The sequence below is a fragment of the Pezoporus occidentalis genome, unplaced genomic scaffold, assembly GCF_034315485.1.
Source record: "Pezoporus occidentalis ecotype Australia unplaced genomic scaffold, CSIRO_AGI_Poc_V1 ctg93, whole genome shotgun sequence".
Classification (NCBI taxonomy): Eukaryota; Metazoa; Chordata; class Aves; order Psittaciformes; family Psittacidae; genus Pezoporus; species Pezoporus occidentalis.
The window spans coordinates 2,189,225-2,203,931 of NW_026916294.1; the positions used below are offsets into that span (position 1 = coordinate 2,189,225).

Consider the following 14,707-nt stretch of genomic DNA (forward strand, 5'->3'; position numbering starts at 1 on the left):
GTTGTTTTTTAAAGCAAATAAGGGTGGGAGGGTGGTTCATCAGCATGGTTAGATTTGCTTCTGTTTCAGCCCTTCAATCACTATTGTTTATTATAAATCAAACAAGACAAATATGACATTATCTTGGGCACAGGGTTGTTCACAAAACCATCCCCTTTCCTTTCGCTGTAGTATAAAGGATAGCAAGAGCAAGTAATTGCTACTGACCTAATTAAGTAAATGATGTGGGGCATCGTAGCTTCTCATGTACCATTCTTTTTTGTAAACACAAAAATAATTAAGCACATACTTAGGTTGCTGAAAGTATTATACAAGCTGGGTCTGTAGTTAGTCATGATATGAAAGCAGAGCAAATCTTCAGTTTGTTCTTAGCCATTCTCCAGTGTTCCTTATGGCATATAGGATGATGTCATGGTTTAGCCCCAGATGACAATTAAGCACCTCGCAGCTGTTCACTCACTCCCTCCAGCAGGATGGGGGGAGAGAATCAGAAGAGTAAAAGTGGGAACTCATGGGTTGAGATAAAGAGAGTTTAGTAGGTAAAGCAAAACAAGGAATTCATTCACTGTTTCATATTGGCAGGCAGGTATTGCACCAACTCCAGGAAAGCAGGGCTGTATCACGCTTCATGGTTACTTGGGAAGCCAAACACCATCACTCTAAATGTCCTCCTTTCCTTTTTCTTCCCCCAGCTTTATATGCTGAGAATGATGCCATATGGTCTGGGATATCCTTTGGGTCAGTTGGGGTCAGCTGTCCCGGCTGTGTCCCTTCCAGCTCCTTGTTCACCTCCAGCCCACTCACTGGTGGGGTGGTGTGAGAGGCCTTGATTCTGTGTAAGCACTGCTCAGCAGCAACTAAAAGATCCCTGTGTTATCAACACAGTTTTCAGCACAAATCCAAAACACAGCACCGTGCCAGCTACTGTGAAGAAAGCTAACTGTCCCAGCCAAAACTAGCACATATGGACAGGGTACTTCACAGACACGGTTACTCTAATTTAAACCATTAAATGTTAGGAGATGATTGCACAAGTAAGCTGACCTTATGAATTTGTAATTCCACATCCTTGTGCCTGCAGTATGTTAGTCTGAAGTTACTCTTGCTTCAGAACTTCTACCTTCTTAAATAGATAAGCAATGTTGAATTAAAGGCACTGCCTTTTGTTTTCAGTTTGTTCAATATGTGGTTCCCATCTTACTGGGTTAGCACCTGTTTAGAAGACAAAGCTGGCTTTTTTATGAACTTGCTGTCTTGATAGTAACATATTGTACTGACTTAGCTTTTCCACTGTCATGATTGTAATTTGTTCCCAAATGTAAGTATTTGGGTTTCATTATAACTAGAGTTTATATCAAAATGGCTTTTCTGTTTTCTGCATGTCTGCTACATCTTCTTGTACAGGCTCAACTCAGGGAGGTTTCTGAAATAGCCTTCTGTTGCTCTTCTGCAAACTGCTAATGGAGCAGAAGGGGCTTTTTTTTCTTCTTAATAGGCTTGATTAGCAAATGGCGGTTCAGATTTTCCCTTTTTAAGGGTCAGCATGCTTCTTTTTATTATTTAAACAGATCTAAAGCCTAAAACTTAGGTTATTTCTTCCCTTAACAACAGAAGATGGGAAACAATTTCAGTACATTACCTACTGAAAGCTATGCTTTTTTACAACATCCATTCTCAGTAATGATGTAGAAACTAGAGAAGCATTCCAGCACATCTTTCAAAGCAAGAAAAAGCCTTGGTTAACTGAAGGGTTTTTTTTGTTTGAGTGTAGCGACTTAAAATAGTACATCTTCAGTGTAGATGACAGCCTGACAGCAAGTAGAAGTGTTAGCAATGGAAGATCTTTGTACTTGCTGCAGCTTGCCCTGAAAAATGAAACTGGAAAAGCAGGATTCAAGTTTTCAAGCATTGAGCCTTTTCCATACATACAAGTTCTACGAATTGAGTATGATGCTGGCTGTCCTCTATTACGAGTGAAGCTATTGACACTACAACCCTTTTACAACAGGGAGATGCTTGTCCAGGAGCTTTTCTGAATGGTAGCACTTCGTTAAGAATGAAGAGCAGCCCTGCAGATGTGGGGTGGATTATGGGGCAGGAAGTCAGGGAGCACTTACACCTTCTGAGAGAGCAGTACCGTGCTGCTCAAGAAAGGAGAGGTATTCATGAAACCTGAATTATATTCTTGTATAATCTGCAGCTTGCCTCATAATGGAAGCAGAACTAAGCTCTCTGATCTGTCTAGATTTCTATAACATTAACAAACTTGGCTTTGTAGGAAAGAACTATGGTCTTGTTGCTTTAATATCTCTATATGCAAAGGAATAGATGTATCCTGGGTGTTACTGAAGGGTGTAGTGGCTATTGTTTAAAGGTATCTCTATTTGTTAAATACATAATTATTGACATAAATGGTGTTAATGACCAACATGCTTCTGCAAAGGGAAGGGGGAGGGCTGGGGATTTATCCCAAAGTAGTGCTTCACAGAATGCAAAGTCTGAATGTAAAAACAATGTGCTGAAATACTGGAGTACTGTTAATGCTTTTATTCAAGTGTTATCCATTTGTCAGAGATTTTCTAGATTGTTTCTCTCATGTATTTATAGTGGTCTATATTTTAATTCTGCTTATGAGAGAAAAGGAACATTGGCATCTTCTTAATTTGTATAAATGCACATTTACACTGGACCAAGTAAAATCCTGAATATACACCAAGACTCCAGAGCACAGTTCATTTGCCCCATTTCCATTCCACTCCGCCTCTGCTGTTTTGAACATCTGTATTGAAAAAAGGGGTCCCTGCTCTTTATTCTTTGAGAGCCCCTTACACATCCCCTTGGACCACATGGGCCATCAACTACATAAGGTATAATGGGGCTTGTTTATGGTCTGTATGCAGTGCTATTCCATTATTTGTTTTCAGCCTTTCAAACAATTTCTTTCTTCCTGGGTTGGAAGTATCTGTCATGCCAAGCAGCTTTAACAAAGCTGCTTGATTTAGTTACATCACAGTATATTGGAATATGTAAGTTACAGCTGCCTAATTTACAAGATGCCTACACCTGAGTGACTTCTGAAAAAGGTCTGAAAACATCAGTTTCCAGGTGTATAACTGCTGAAACTTGTCAGAAGCTGATAAAAACTGCAAAATACAAACTCTCGGAGTAATATGGATCTCCCCAGGAAGAAGACAGCCTTGTGTGCTGTAGTTTCAGTAGTGAGCAGGCAGTTGGGAGAGGGGTTTTCCAGGGAATATAACCACTTAAAGTTTTTAATGTTTTCTCAGAGCAAGCCATTTAGTTAGCAGGTACCTGCAGGTAGGTTCCAAGATTTCAACAATTCTTTCAGTTCTTACTCTGCTGATTTATCTTTTTCCCTGCTCTCATGTTTGCAGGGAGGCTCTTGCCATCCTGACTGTAAAATAAACCAGCCAGTTTCCCTTCATCCTATGCTTGACGCGATTTGCGTGGATGAGCATCACCTAAGATAACTTAATCTGCTTCAGCCTTGCCCAGTTCTTGCCCTAAGCATGCAAATGCATTTCAACCAAGATTAAAAGTGCCTGTAAGTCAAAATCCCCAAACAAACTAAGAAGCCCACCACAGAGCCACTAATCAGCAAGAAAATATTCAATTTGACCTTGTGACTTTGAGTTCCTCTAGAATTTGCCTTGGAATAGCTGCTTTCTTTCAAAAGGTTGAGACTAACGATTCCCTGTGATCTACTCATGGTGGCTCATACCTGGACTATATACTGCTTGTATATGAACAAACGCTTTAGTTTTCTGAAAAATGCCTGTTCAACAGGAAACATAATACAAGATGTTAAAAAACATACTGGTGTGAATGTGGATAAACCTAAGCCCACACTTTGTATCTTGGTGATGTCTTTTATTCAGAGCCAGGGCAACCAGCATTTCACTTCTTATAACAAAGTATCTGCATGAGGGTAGAGGTCTTCAGGAAAATAGACTTTTTGTCCTTTTCCTAGTAGGCTTTTTCCTTCATGTAAAAATAAAAATAAAAAATTACACACTATGTGGAACAGAATTCATGCCACTGAAATAAATTCAAATCTTAAACCAATTAGTCAACTTTGGAATCCTGTAAGAGTACTGAATAGAACAATTCCCCTCCCGCTTCTATTTTTACAATTACTGCGTGCTTCCCATTACATGTAAAATTATTTCTTTGATCTTTTTTCTAAATTGGAAATTATTTTATTTATAGCAGTCTGTATTTTAATTCTGCTTGTGAAGGCATGTTTTCATTGCTGCAACTTTTATACCAGCATTAATACTGTTAAGTTATGAAATATCTTTTGACATTCTGGCAGGAATTGTGGTTTTCCATATACCTGCTTAGAGGCTCTTCTGAAGCTGTACCCTTGCTTGATTTAGGTTTGTTAGTTTCTGACTAATTGATACTGATTTAGCTGGGAAATGTGATCTTGTGCAGCAAATTCAAAACCCAAAAAATGCACAGAGAAAAGGCTGGCAGGATGTATTTTCATGGGAATAACTGACTTCATGAGGAAACAAGAATAATTGCTAAAGTTTAATTCTGGTATTTTAATTCATAGTATTATGTACCCATGTGTTAACATTTTGAACACAAGCAAACTGCATCATACTGATCATGTTGTCAGAGAAATGTTTTTATAGTCCTTGCTTCCTTCTAAAATTGTTTCAATGGCAACTGTAAAGCGAGTGAATTGTAACTAGCTTGAAATAATTAAATAATGTCAATATCAAACTGTAATAATATTGATCAGAAGCTGAATTTCAAAAAGATGTTTCTCTGTAGAATAAATGCAGAATTTTACAAATGTTATGACTAAATAGCTTTGTCTAAGCAAAAGAATTTCAATTTCTCTTAACTTGTAGCCTCAGCCATCATAAAATAGAAACTGTGAAGTGCTGCTCTTTGAGGAGGTGTCCAGTCTGTGGCTTGCCTCATAGTACCCTTTTTGCAAAGGTAGCATCTGAACAAATGGGACTCATTTTGAAAATGGAGGCAGAAATGTCCTCTGAGACAGAGAAGCAAAACAACAGCACGCTTCTGCACTGAGCCAAGTTGCTCTGTAAGGAGGTCTGTACTGCTAAGACATCTCCAAAACGTCTTGAGTGTTACGCTGAAGCCAGTGAGCTTTTTTTCAACATCCTACTGTAATCCAATGCAGTACTAAGCATGCAGCACAGTAAATAGAATTGGCAGTGGGGTTATGCTGTTCACTTAAAGTGAAACAATGCAAACTTACCAGTATTGACAGCCTTAAAGTACAGAGTAATGGAATTGTGTAGTCATTTTGGATTCCTTCTTTCTTTTGACCCCTTAGGTTAGTCTTTCTTCACCTCTTATTTAATCAGTAAACCCATGAATGCTAGAAATTTAAGAGCTAAGACCTCATTTCTGGTTAAAAAAAGTCATCAACTCACTGTTGCCTAAAGTGTATACAGGTAGGGATGTAAGTTTGTCCTGTTGTTTTCAGTTATGTGACTCAAGATTCTAAAGCAGACTGAGCAATCATAAACCTTTAGGCCTTGCCAGGGGGAGAGGGGATATGGGACATTGCTGTTTATGACCCAGTGTAAAATCTGGTAGTTGAGAGAAAAGAACTCGCCTGTTTCACCTCTGTGGATCAGCAGGACTGGGGAAAGTCAGGATTCATGGTATCTAATTCTATTTCAATATCTGTGTGTTCAACTTTTCTGTAGTTTCAACTATACCTTGTATTTGCACCCACTCTTACGTATGTATTCAAAGTAGTTGGGTGAGCTGGCCAGTCACCAAAGAAAACAGAACAAAGAGATAACAAAAATTATTTTATTAATAATTATTATTATCTAATTATTACATTATTATTAAATACAAATTATTATATTGTGTGAATAATCTGTTGGTTTTGGTCAGTGCTGAAACTCCAGAAGGGGCTATAAAACTTACCTGTGTTTGTTTATATAAAGCTTAAAATTTAGTCTGGTTTTGATATGTAGTTGGTAGTGGTTATTGTCATATAATGTGTGAGATATAGATTATGTTTTCTGGAGTTCACTGTGCTATCTTTATCCATATTTTATGCTAATGCTAGTTTCTGTGGTTTATGCTGCTCCTTTTTGGCAGCTAACACTGCATATCTTGTGTAACTTCTCTCTAATAAACGCACTCTTAAGAAAATTGTCTTGCTTCCTTGACAGCTGTTTCGAGAAGTACGAATAATGAAGATACTGAATCATCCCAATATTGGTAGGTGCCCTGCATTTCTGCAAACTTTTTTCTGTTGTGCTGTTTACATTTTACTCTCTTTGGCTTTATTTGAATGTACTTTACTGCTATGCTGTTAAACTTTTTTGAGATAATAGGATAGTGAGCATTCAGTAAATGCTTCATTGTCTCACCTCCTGTATTCACTCTGCTTGAAACAAGAGTGGTGGTCTGAGGAGAGAAACTGCTCAGTCCAGGAAAGCCTTAACATAGGAGATGCTGAGTGCTCACACTGGTCTGTTGAGGACCCCAGCTCCCATTTTCTGTTGAAATTATTCTTGAGGCCAAAAAGCATGATTTTTTTTAGGTGAAAGTAGCAAAACTCCATTAGTTCAGTCTAGGAGAGACTCCTGCTGACTAATATTTCCATAAAATTAGAATTACAAAGTATGTAATTTTCCCTTTCTGCTTTAGTTCTTTCACGTACCCCACAGCTTCAGGGCCCTACTTTGTGATGACAATTCTTCTGGCTGAGGAGGGCTGGACAGTCTTGTTCCAGAGACAGTTAATGGTCCTGAATCGGCCAGAGGGCTTGTTGCATACAAGGTATGGATGAGGTGTACAAGTTACTACATGCTAGGCACTCCCTCTCATCCCTTAAATTGTTTGTTGCTTTTCCAGCATTCTTAGCTTCTGCTGGTTTTTGTTTTCTTGTGGGGGGTGGTGGGGGTGTGTTTGTTTTAAATGAATGGTTACTATTACAATTTGAGGAAAGTCTTTCAGGCCTAATATTTCTGGTACCCGCTTGGTCAGAATCTCAAATTTCTAACTGGGAGCAGTTTACTAGCGAAACAGAGAAGGTTTGTATGATCTTAAAAGACGTCCGTGTCAAATTGAGCACTAATTTCAGCATGAACTCGTTTGTACAGTGTGTTTAAACTTCTCAGAAAATTGTGAATTAATATGCTTTGTTATCAACTGTGATTTAGAAATTAATTTTGCTTCCCCCCCTCCCCCGGCCCAAGAATGCTAACCTAAAGGATATAAAGTTTTCCTGTGGTTTAGTGTTATCACTGGCCATAAATTATGCTCACTTCATAATTTTTTATTTGTGCTGTGCTTTTGCTCCCTGCTGCAATCTCTCTCTCATTCATTTTTCTTGCAGTAAAATTATTTGAAGTTATTGAAACTGAAAAGACATTATATTTGGTAATGGAATATGCCAGTGGGGGTAAGTGGATTCTTAATTCTGCTTTAAGGATAAACTGAAATATGGAAAGCCGTGTGGGTTGCATGCCTAGGAATGATATAAGAACTTCATGGTTAATGGGTTATTCTAATCTGGCCTTCACAGCACTCCTAACAGACCTCTCAGGGCAGACTTTCTTGCTTGCATCACATTCTCTAAAGTAACCTGTTAGGTTTGTGTTTAAGGGTAGTCACTGTTCTGAGGCTTCTGCTAGAATTTCAAGAGATATCCTGGTGCTGAATATGGCAAAAACTTGACTCTATCTGCTGTATTTAGGCAAGCGCTGGTGCCTTGTATGATCTTGAAAACATGTGCCAAAGCACTTGGGGAGGCAGGTCCAGGGATAGGAATAAGGAACACAGGAAGGAGAGCAGCAGGATTGCAAAGAGTGAGAGGGGTAATGGGTGCCTGCTTGAGAAGCTGCTTAGCAGCTGAATGGGAATGTTTGAATGTGGGAAGGGAATCGAGCATAGTGTGGCCAGCTAGGAAAGGCTGCTCAACAGACAGTGCAAAGATGAGGATCTGAAAGGCATTTGAGCAGCTTTGTTAGAGAACAGGAAGGGAAAACCAGAAGTTATATAGGTAATGTTAAGTGAAACCACTGGAGATAGGCAAAACAAATCTGATACATAAGAAGCTACCTATTTTTCAGTGTCTTATGTGCATTATGAATAGTTTTTATTATTTAAAGTCTCTGGTTTGTTTCACAGTGGTTCTTTAAGTAAAGTTGTTTTTTTAACTTTGAAGAAGCCTTAGTATGAAGGGTTGCATTTTATATTTCTTAACTATTGATGTCTGGAAAGTGAAATTCAGTGAAAACAGTCAAAGGGAATTTTTTCCTGGCTGCTTCTATTTCCGTTCCCTTCAAGAAGCAGGTGTGTGGGATGTTGTTTTCAAGCATGATTTGATTGTGCATGGCAGTCAAAAATAAAACCTGTACAGTAGAACTGATGTTTTGTCCATGTTGTGATCAGGAGAAGTGTTTGACTACCTAGTTGCACATGGAAGAATGAAAGAGAAAGAGGCTCGTGCAAAATTCAGGCAGGTATGAAATTAAAATTCACTGTTTCTTTTGTTTCTATTTATGGTATTTTTGGGTAGACATGAATGTGAGCATACTTCTTTTACTTTAAAAGAATATTCATTGTTGTGATAATGTTTATTAAAGCTGGAGTGGAAAAAAGTCCCCAAAGAGAAAAGTATCTGCTTCCTACGTACTGTCTAAAAATAGTAAGACTGTTTTGCATTCTTTTTTAGTGGATGTTCCTAAAGCCCCATTTTTTGTTGTGAGTCATTTGAGGGTTGTGATCCTTTTCTGAATATGTTAGAATTTAACAGATGTTCTATCTAGAGATGTTGATCTGATGAAACGTATTGCTGTGTCATGTCATACCATTTTCCATGAAGAGTAGTCTGTAACAGGTTTTTATACTGTTATTACAAGCTTTCTCATCTTTTTTACCTTGGTTTTGGTGATTTTTGTTGTGAAAAGCTTTGATTAGGTAAAATTTGGAATTTTTCAGAATGAAGGTGTATAATTAACATGTAAAGAAACTGCTTTTAATTTCCTGTTTCAGACTTGGGTTTTGTCATATATATGTGAAAGATACATATAGACATGTTGAATGAGCTGTTCTGTTAGGGATGAATTGCAGAGCTATGCTGCAGGTATTTCAGAAGATAAAATCTGGGTTGGGGGAGTGGAATAATTTCCTTTTATAGTTACTGCTACTGGGAGATCTGCATTTAAAATAGATGTTTCTCCTATTACCTCAAAGAATACGTATTAAACTTTTTTTAATAAGAAAAAGAGCTGCTTTTAGGGACTTTTTAGGTTTAGTGTTTGAGCTTTAATGAAACTTGCATGAACATTTTCTAAAATTAAAGGCTTTATATATTATCTTATGTTCTGCTGAATCATATCAGAAGCCAAATTTATATACCAGATTATATACAAATGCTGAGATGGAAATTAAGTATTTCACTGATCATCTTGGTGTTTCAGATTGTATCTGCTGTGCAGTACTGTCATCAGAAGTGCATAGTTCATCGTGATCTTAAGGTAGGCTGTTACTTACTTTTCATTTTGCTGGTTGACAGTCTATTTTCATTCTATATACTTGTCCTTGCCACTGTGAATGCCTCAAACATGTGAATGAAGTAAATATCACTTATTCTCTATTTTCTGAAGCACAAAAATAATGTAGCTTGCCTGTTGGAACAGGGGAGAGACAAGAATAGAACGTGTTACTTTCATTCCAGTTTTAGCTTTAGGGAAAAGACATGCTCTCCAAAGAATTATACCTGCTGGCATGCAAATATGTACACACTGAAGCTGCAGAAGTTCAGTGATACCAGTCAGCGCTGAAATATTTTCAATTAAAATATATTGTATAAACATATAAGCATATATAAACCAATCTTGTTGTAGTGATTCATAAGGAATATGTTAGGGTTTTAATCCATTTGAACTTCTGTTTTATGCTCTCGTGTTTAATCAGACAGAAAAATCTAAGGTAAACAGAAATTAGTTGAGCTGCTTTTTTTTTTTTATGCTTTCTAATATTCTATCTGGATAAACATCCTAGACCATGTTAAAGAGTTCAGCAATTACAGGTACAACCTAAGCCTTCAGTCTGAAGTTGTCTTCCTGCCAAGTTTAGATATCACGGGACTTGGACACAGTATCTTCACCTGTTTAAAAGTTGGCTAGTGCTCTTTGTATATCTTTGTATGCTTACAAAGAAAACACTGATTTAGTTTCTTTTTTACTGGTGTATCTAAAATGTTGAATAAGCTGAACCTGAATAATTCTTAAAGGTTTGTTTTATCAGTATCTTTTGTCTTAAGGGGTTTTTTTTTACTAGTTTCTTTTGTATTAACTTCCTTATAATACACTGCAGCATGCTGTTGACCTCTTTCTTACAAATCTGTTCCCTAATACCTGTCAATCTGCCAGCTTCTGCATGTGCATATGGTGCTGGATAATGCATCCTTTTCTGCTGAGTCCTCCCTGCCCCAGGACCATTGTCATCTGATGGTGGAGGTGCCGAGCCAGAACTCTAAAGTCAGAATGCAAGGAAGGAAAAGGCTGGATCTCATTGAAATCTTGATATAAAAAAATTCCTCCCTGTCTTGCATGGTGGTTTGGAGCCTGTGAATGTTTTGTCAGGCTCCCTGGGGCTTACAGTAGTCACTGTTGAGCTTTCCAGAAGGCTGCACCCTTTTCCAGATGGGACCCATTGGCTTGGCTGGACAAGCCGCTTTCAGTGGTTGACTCAGCCCTATAGTTTGCTGGGAGTAGGAAGCCAGCCATCTCCTTGTGCTTATCTGGCACTGGCTTGCTCAGTGCAGCTATATTATTATTGAGTCCTACTTCGTTAACCCCCGTGGTTAGTTAGCATTCTACATCTCACTCTTTCTCCCAAAACCCATCACAGCCTCCACCTAACATTCATTTCTTAGTTCCATAGGATGCATACAGCACACTGCATTGCTCACAGGACTGTCCAAAACTGCTTTGTGGGGTTTATACAGGATCCCTTTCACCATCTGTCACAAGTACTCTGCTGCTGATCTTCCTATTTGCGAGACGGGCAGGCAGGCTTCAAAATTATTTCTTTGCCTTTCTCTCTCTGACTTCCCTTTGATGGAGTTATGCTAGACTCATTTCAAAAGTTCAGTGTTAGGTGTGATTGAGAGCCAGTCAATGAAAAATACATTCCCCAAAGAAGAGATAAATGCATGGCTTTGAGGAGGTGTTCTCACTTTGTCTTTTCTTTTCAAACATTATGTGTCATCTCTGTCTCACTTATAACTCTTCTAACGGAGCTGCAGAGGAGGAAGAAGCAAGTTTAGAGTTGCATCTGAATTTTCATCTGTTTCTGTTGACTTTCTTTCTCTGTAATACCAGCACGCTGACCAATAGACATTGTTAGCACTGCAAGGCAGAGATTTTTGCTAAGTCTTTTTGGCTTTAATAACAGAAAGGATAAACTCTGTCAAATCTAAGTTACTAAGCTAGGAAGACTTACAAAAAAAATGTGCAAGTTTGTCCAGAAGAGGGGGGAGTGCAAGGCCTATGGATGCTTAAACCATCTCCTTTTAATTTTCTGTGTTTATAAACAGCTTGCATAGAAAGGGCTATAACCAATTCCAGCTTTGCTCATCCTGTGATGCACAAACTTTTTTTCAGTGACTTAATACTTTTTGCTCTGAACGTGTAACCAACAAGAGCATAGTCTTTCTATTTGGCATGTTAAGAAAGGATGGGTTTTGATGTTTTTGAAGTGAGGAACCTAAAAGCATAGGGTACTTGGGTAGCAGAGCACTGTTGAACTAGAAGGACTATTGTAATCGCAGAGCAGCTGCGCTGACAGTAATGTTTTCACCACAAGGAAAATGAAGTCTTTGTTCAGTAATGTAGAAGGATGTAAAATCTGGAAAATAGATACCTCTGTGAGTCTGTCTGCAGGCACATCAGCTGGAACCAGCTGAGATTACAGGTCAGGAATTGGGAAAATAAAATATTTTCTGGGGTAGTTAATTTATATAAGCAAGCTGTATTTTACTCCTGGTGAAGCCTAAATTCTGTTGTGCGGCTTTGGCTTGGTATACTGGTAATTGTTTCCTGTTCTGTTCACTGAGTGCAAGTGAAATTACTAAACACAAAACCAACAAACAAACCAACCCAAACAAAATCATGTTTACCCTAACAAATTGATTGCTGTTTCTCTTCATCCTGAACTTTTCTGAGCATAGCAGTTGATGAGAGATGTTTGTGTTTGCTATAAAACTGATGTTTGGCAATTAAGTGAATACTCTGCTCTGGCTGATGTCTGTCCTCCTGTTGAAAAAGGATTCCTGCACTGTGCAGTGCTGCTAATGTGAAGATCAGGCACTGGGTCCCAGTTAGATGAGCAAACATTGCCCAGATCTGCTGCACTTGTTGTTCAGCATCCTTGTATTTTGAGAATGCTCTGTATGGGGTGTTTTTCAGTAATGTATTCTTATTTATCTAATCTTGCTCTTTTAATCTTCTGACCTAGCTGTGATACTAAGTGTAAGGTATTTTTTATTGACTCTTCAGGTTCCTGAGTACTTGCATCTATGTATAGGTGATGCATTGCACTTACATGATGATTGCTGCACAGGCATGAATATTCTTAGCTGTATAAAGCATGCATTTTTTTCATACGCTATGTAATTCTTGAGTGTTAAACACCTTTGGTGGTGGCATTACTAAAGAAAGCACCAGTAATAAAAGGGAGAGAATTTTTTGGTACAGAATGCTGAGATACAGTGCATAGCTTGAAGTATGTCATCGTGTGAGCAGAACAGATCTTCTTTTGAAGCCTTAAATCCCTTCTAGCATTTACCCCACTGAGATGGTAAATGATGTCTGGAATTAGATTTACGCTTCTTAGCGTCAGAAGTTGTCATGAACCTGTCAAAAGCTGAAACTGCTGTCCTGAGATGTCTGGATATTTCAGTCTAAACCTGAACTGAGTTGGTTCTTCCAGAGAAGAAAATCTTCACAGCTCATTCACTAGCTGACTTTCCAGTCTCTTTAGCTGCTTTAACAGTAATATTTCTTTGAGTAAACATAGTTGATTTCCAATCTTTGTAATGTATTCAAGGGAGATTTGTTTCTTCTGCAAGAAAGAAAAAGATGAAGTATTTAAAAACAAATATGTGCATTTATTGATAAATACTACTCTGTAATATATTGATCTTATTCTGATACATGAATTGTATTTTCCTCTCATTTTTCTCTTAGGCAGAAAACCTTCTACTTGATGCAGACATGAACATTAAAATTGCAGACTTTGGTTTTAGTAATGAATTTACAGTTGGTAATAAACTGGACACATTTTGTGGAAGCCCACCTTATGCAGCTCCAGAACTTTTCCAAGGAAAGAAATATGATGGTCCTGAAGTGGATGTGTGGAGCCTTGGGGTGATTTTGTACACACTAGTAAGCGGATCGTTGCCATTTGATGGTCAGAATCTAAAGGTACAGTTGCAGTATGAAAGCTTGGCTTTCAGTCTCCTTAAATCTTATGTGTGATTAGTAGGCTCACCTTTTAAAACTCTATTTTAAAGGAACTGAGGGAGCGAGTGCTGAGGGGGAAGTACCGCATCCCATTCTATATGTCCACAGACTGTGAAAATCTACTTAAGAAGCTACTAGTACTGAATCCAATAAAACGAGGCAGCTTGGAAGTAAGTAATCTCATCTTGGGGGAAAAAAAAAGGGGGCTTAGATTAAGAAAATAAAATACAGTAATTGCTTACGACTGTTTTTCACAATAGGTACTTTCTTTGCATTTTAAGGACCCAAAAGTTTTGTTTAAAAAAGAGTGAGAGAGGAAATGTCCCCAAAACATCTTGAAAATACAAAATGTTAATTGATGAAAGTCTAACCTTAATTGCAACTGACTAAAGACTATAACTGAAGAGTATTTCAAAATGCAAACCGCTCCCACTTCTTTCGGTCAGGTAATGGAGGTAGTTCAAAATGGGGGCAAGGACAAGAGTGTAAATATCTTATTCTTGGGAGTTTTCCAGAAGACCAAAACCAGCAGCAGGCACTTCCATCAGCCATTTTCATTTAATTTACTATATTCAGCATGATTTTTTAAAGGGATAGATAAAAGAGTAACTGTGATTGAAAACTATGTGGGTGTTTTTTGTTTGTTTTAGTGCCATAATACAGACAGACACTTAAGAATACAATGAATGATAAGCCAGTAATTTCTGTGCAGCCTTTTCTTTCCCTCTTCTGGTACTTCTGTTTCTGAGTAGCCAGAAAATTAACATGTATTAATACTGTGTCCCTCAGCTAAAATCTGTTTTGAGGATTTCTACCGAGTTATGATTTTAGTGGTGGTGGTAGTAAATTAGGCTTTGTAATATGGCTAAAAGGTTCAGTGTTTTTAAGGGGCTCTTTCATTCAAGATTGCTATACTGACCTGCACTTACTGGATGATTCTGGAGCTGCTGTTTAGCAAATATTTTGTGTAGTGTTCACTCTAAATGCTGTCCTGTTCTGTTTTGTGAATTGTTTAACCAAGATAGACTCCTGAAAATACCATCTACTTAGCACAGAGATGAAAGTAGGGTGGAAGATAAATAGAATGGTTTTAAAGTAGTACTTACGTGAGTTAATCACCAGTGACTTCATTTCATCTTTCTCTGCCTACTTGTGCAGCAGTGGATGGCATTTCAGAGAATAAATCTGACATGGATGCT

The 14,707-nt window shown here is 38.0% G+C and overlaps 1 protein-coding gene across 12 annotated transcripts in view; it reads left to right on the top strand.

Moving 5' to 3' along the window:
- MARK1 (microtubule affinity regulating kinase 1) overlaps nt 1-14,707 on the top strand; it is a 58,374-nt gene that overhangs the window by 24,094 nt on the left and 19,573 nt on the right. For 10 of the 12 annotated variants that reach the window (XM_062605819.1, XM_062605822.1, XM_062605817.1 and 7 more), the window contains exons 4-9: nt 6,198-6,246; nt 7,370-7,435; nt 8,428-8,498; nt 9,459-9,515; nt 13,233-13,469; nt 13,559-13,678. In XM_062605819.1, coding sequence (XP_062461803.1) covers nt 6,198-6,246; nt 7,370-7,435; nt 8,428-8,498; nt 9,459-9,515; nt 13,233-13,469; nt 13,559-13,678 — 600 coding nt within the window. Of the gene's footprint in view, nt 1-6,197; nt 6,247-6,678; nt 6,811-7,369; nt 7,436-8,427; nt 8,499-9,458; nt 9,516-13,232; nt 13,470-13,558; nt 13,679-14,707 lie in introns of those variants that run through there. The other 2 variants (XM_062605828.1, XR_009962215.1) reach the window with 2 other exon arrangements.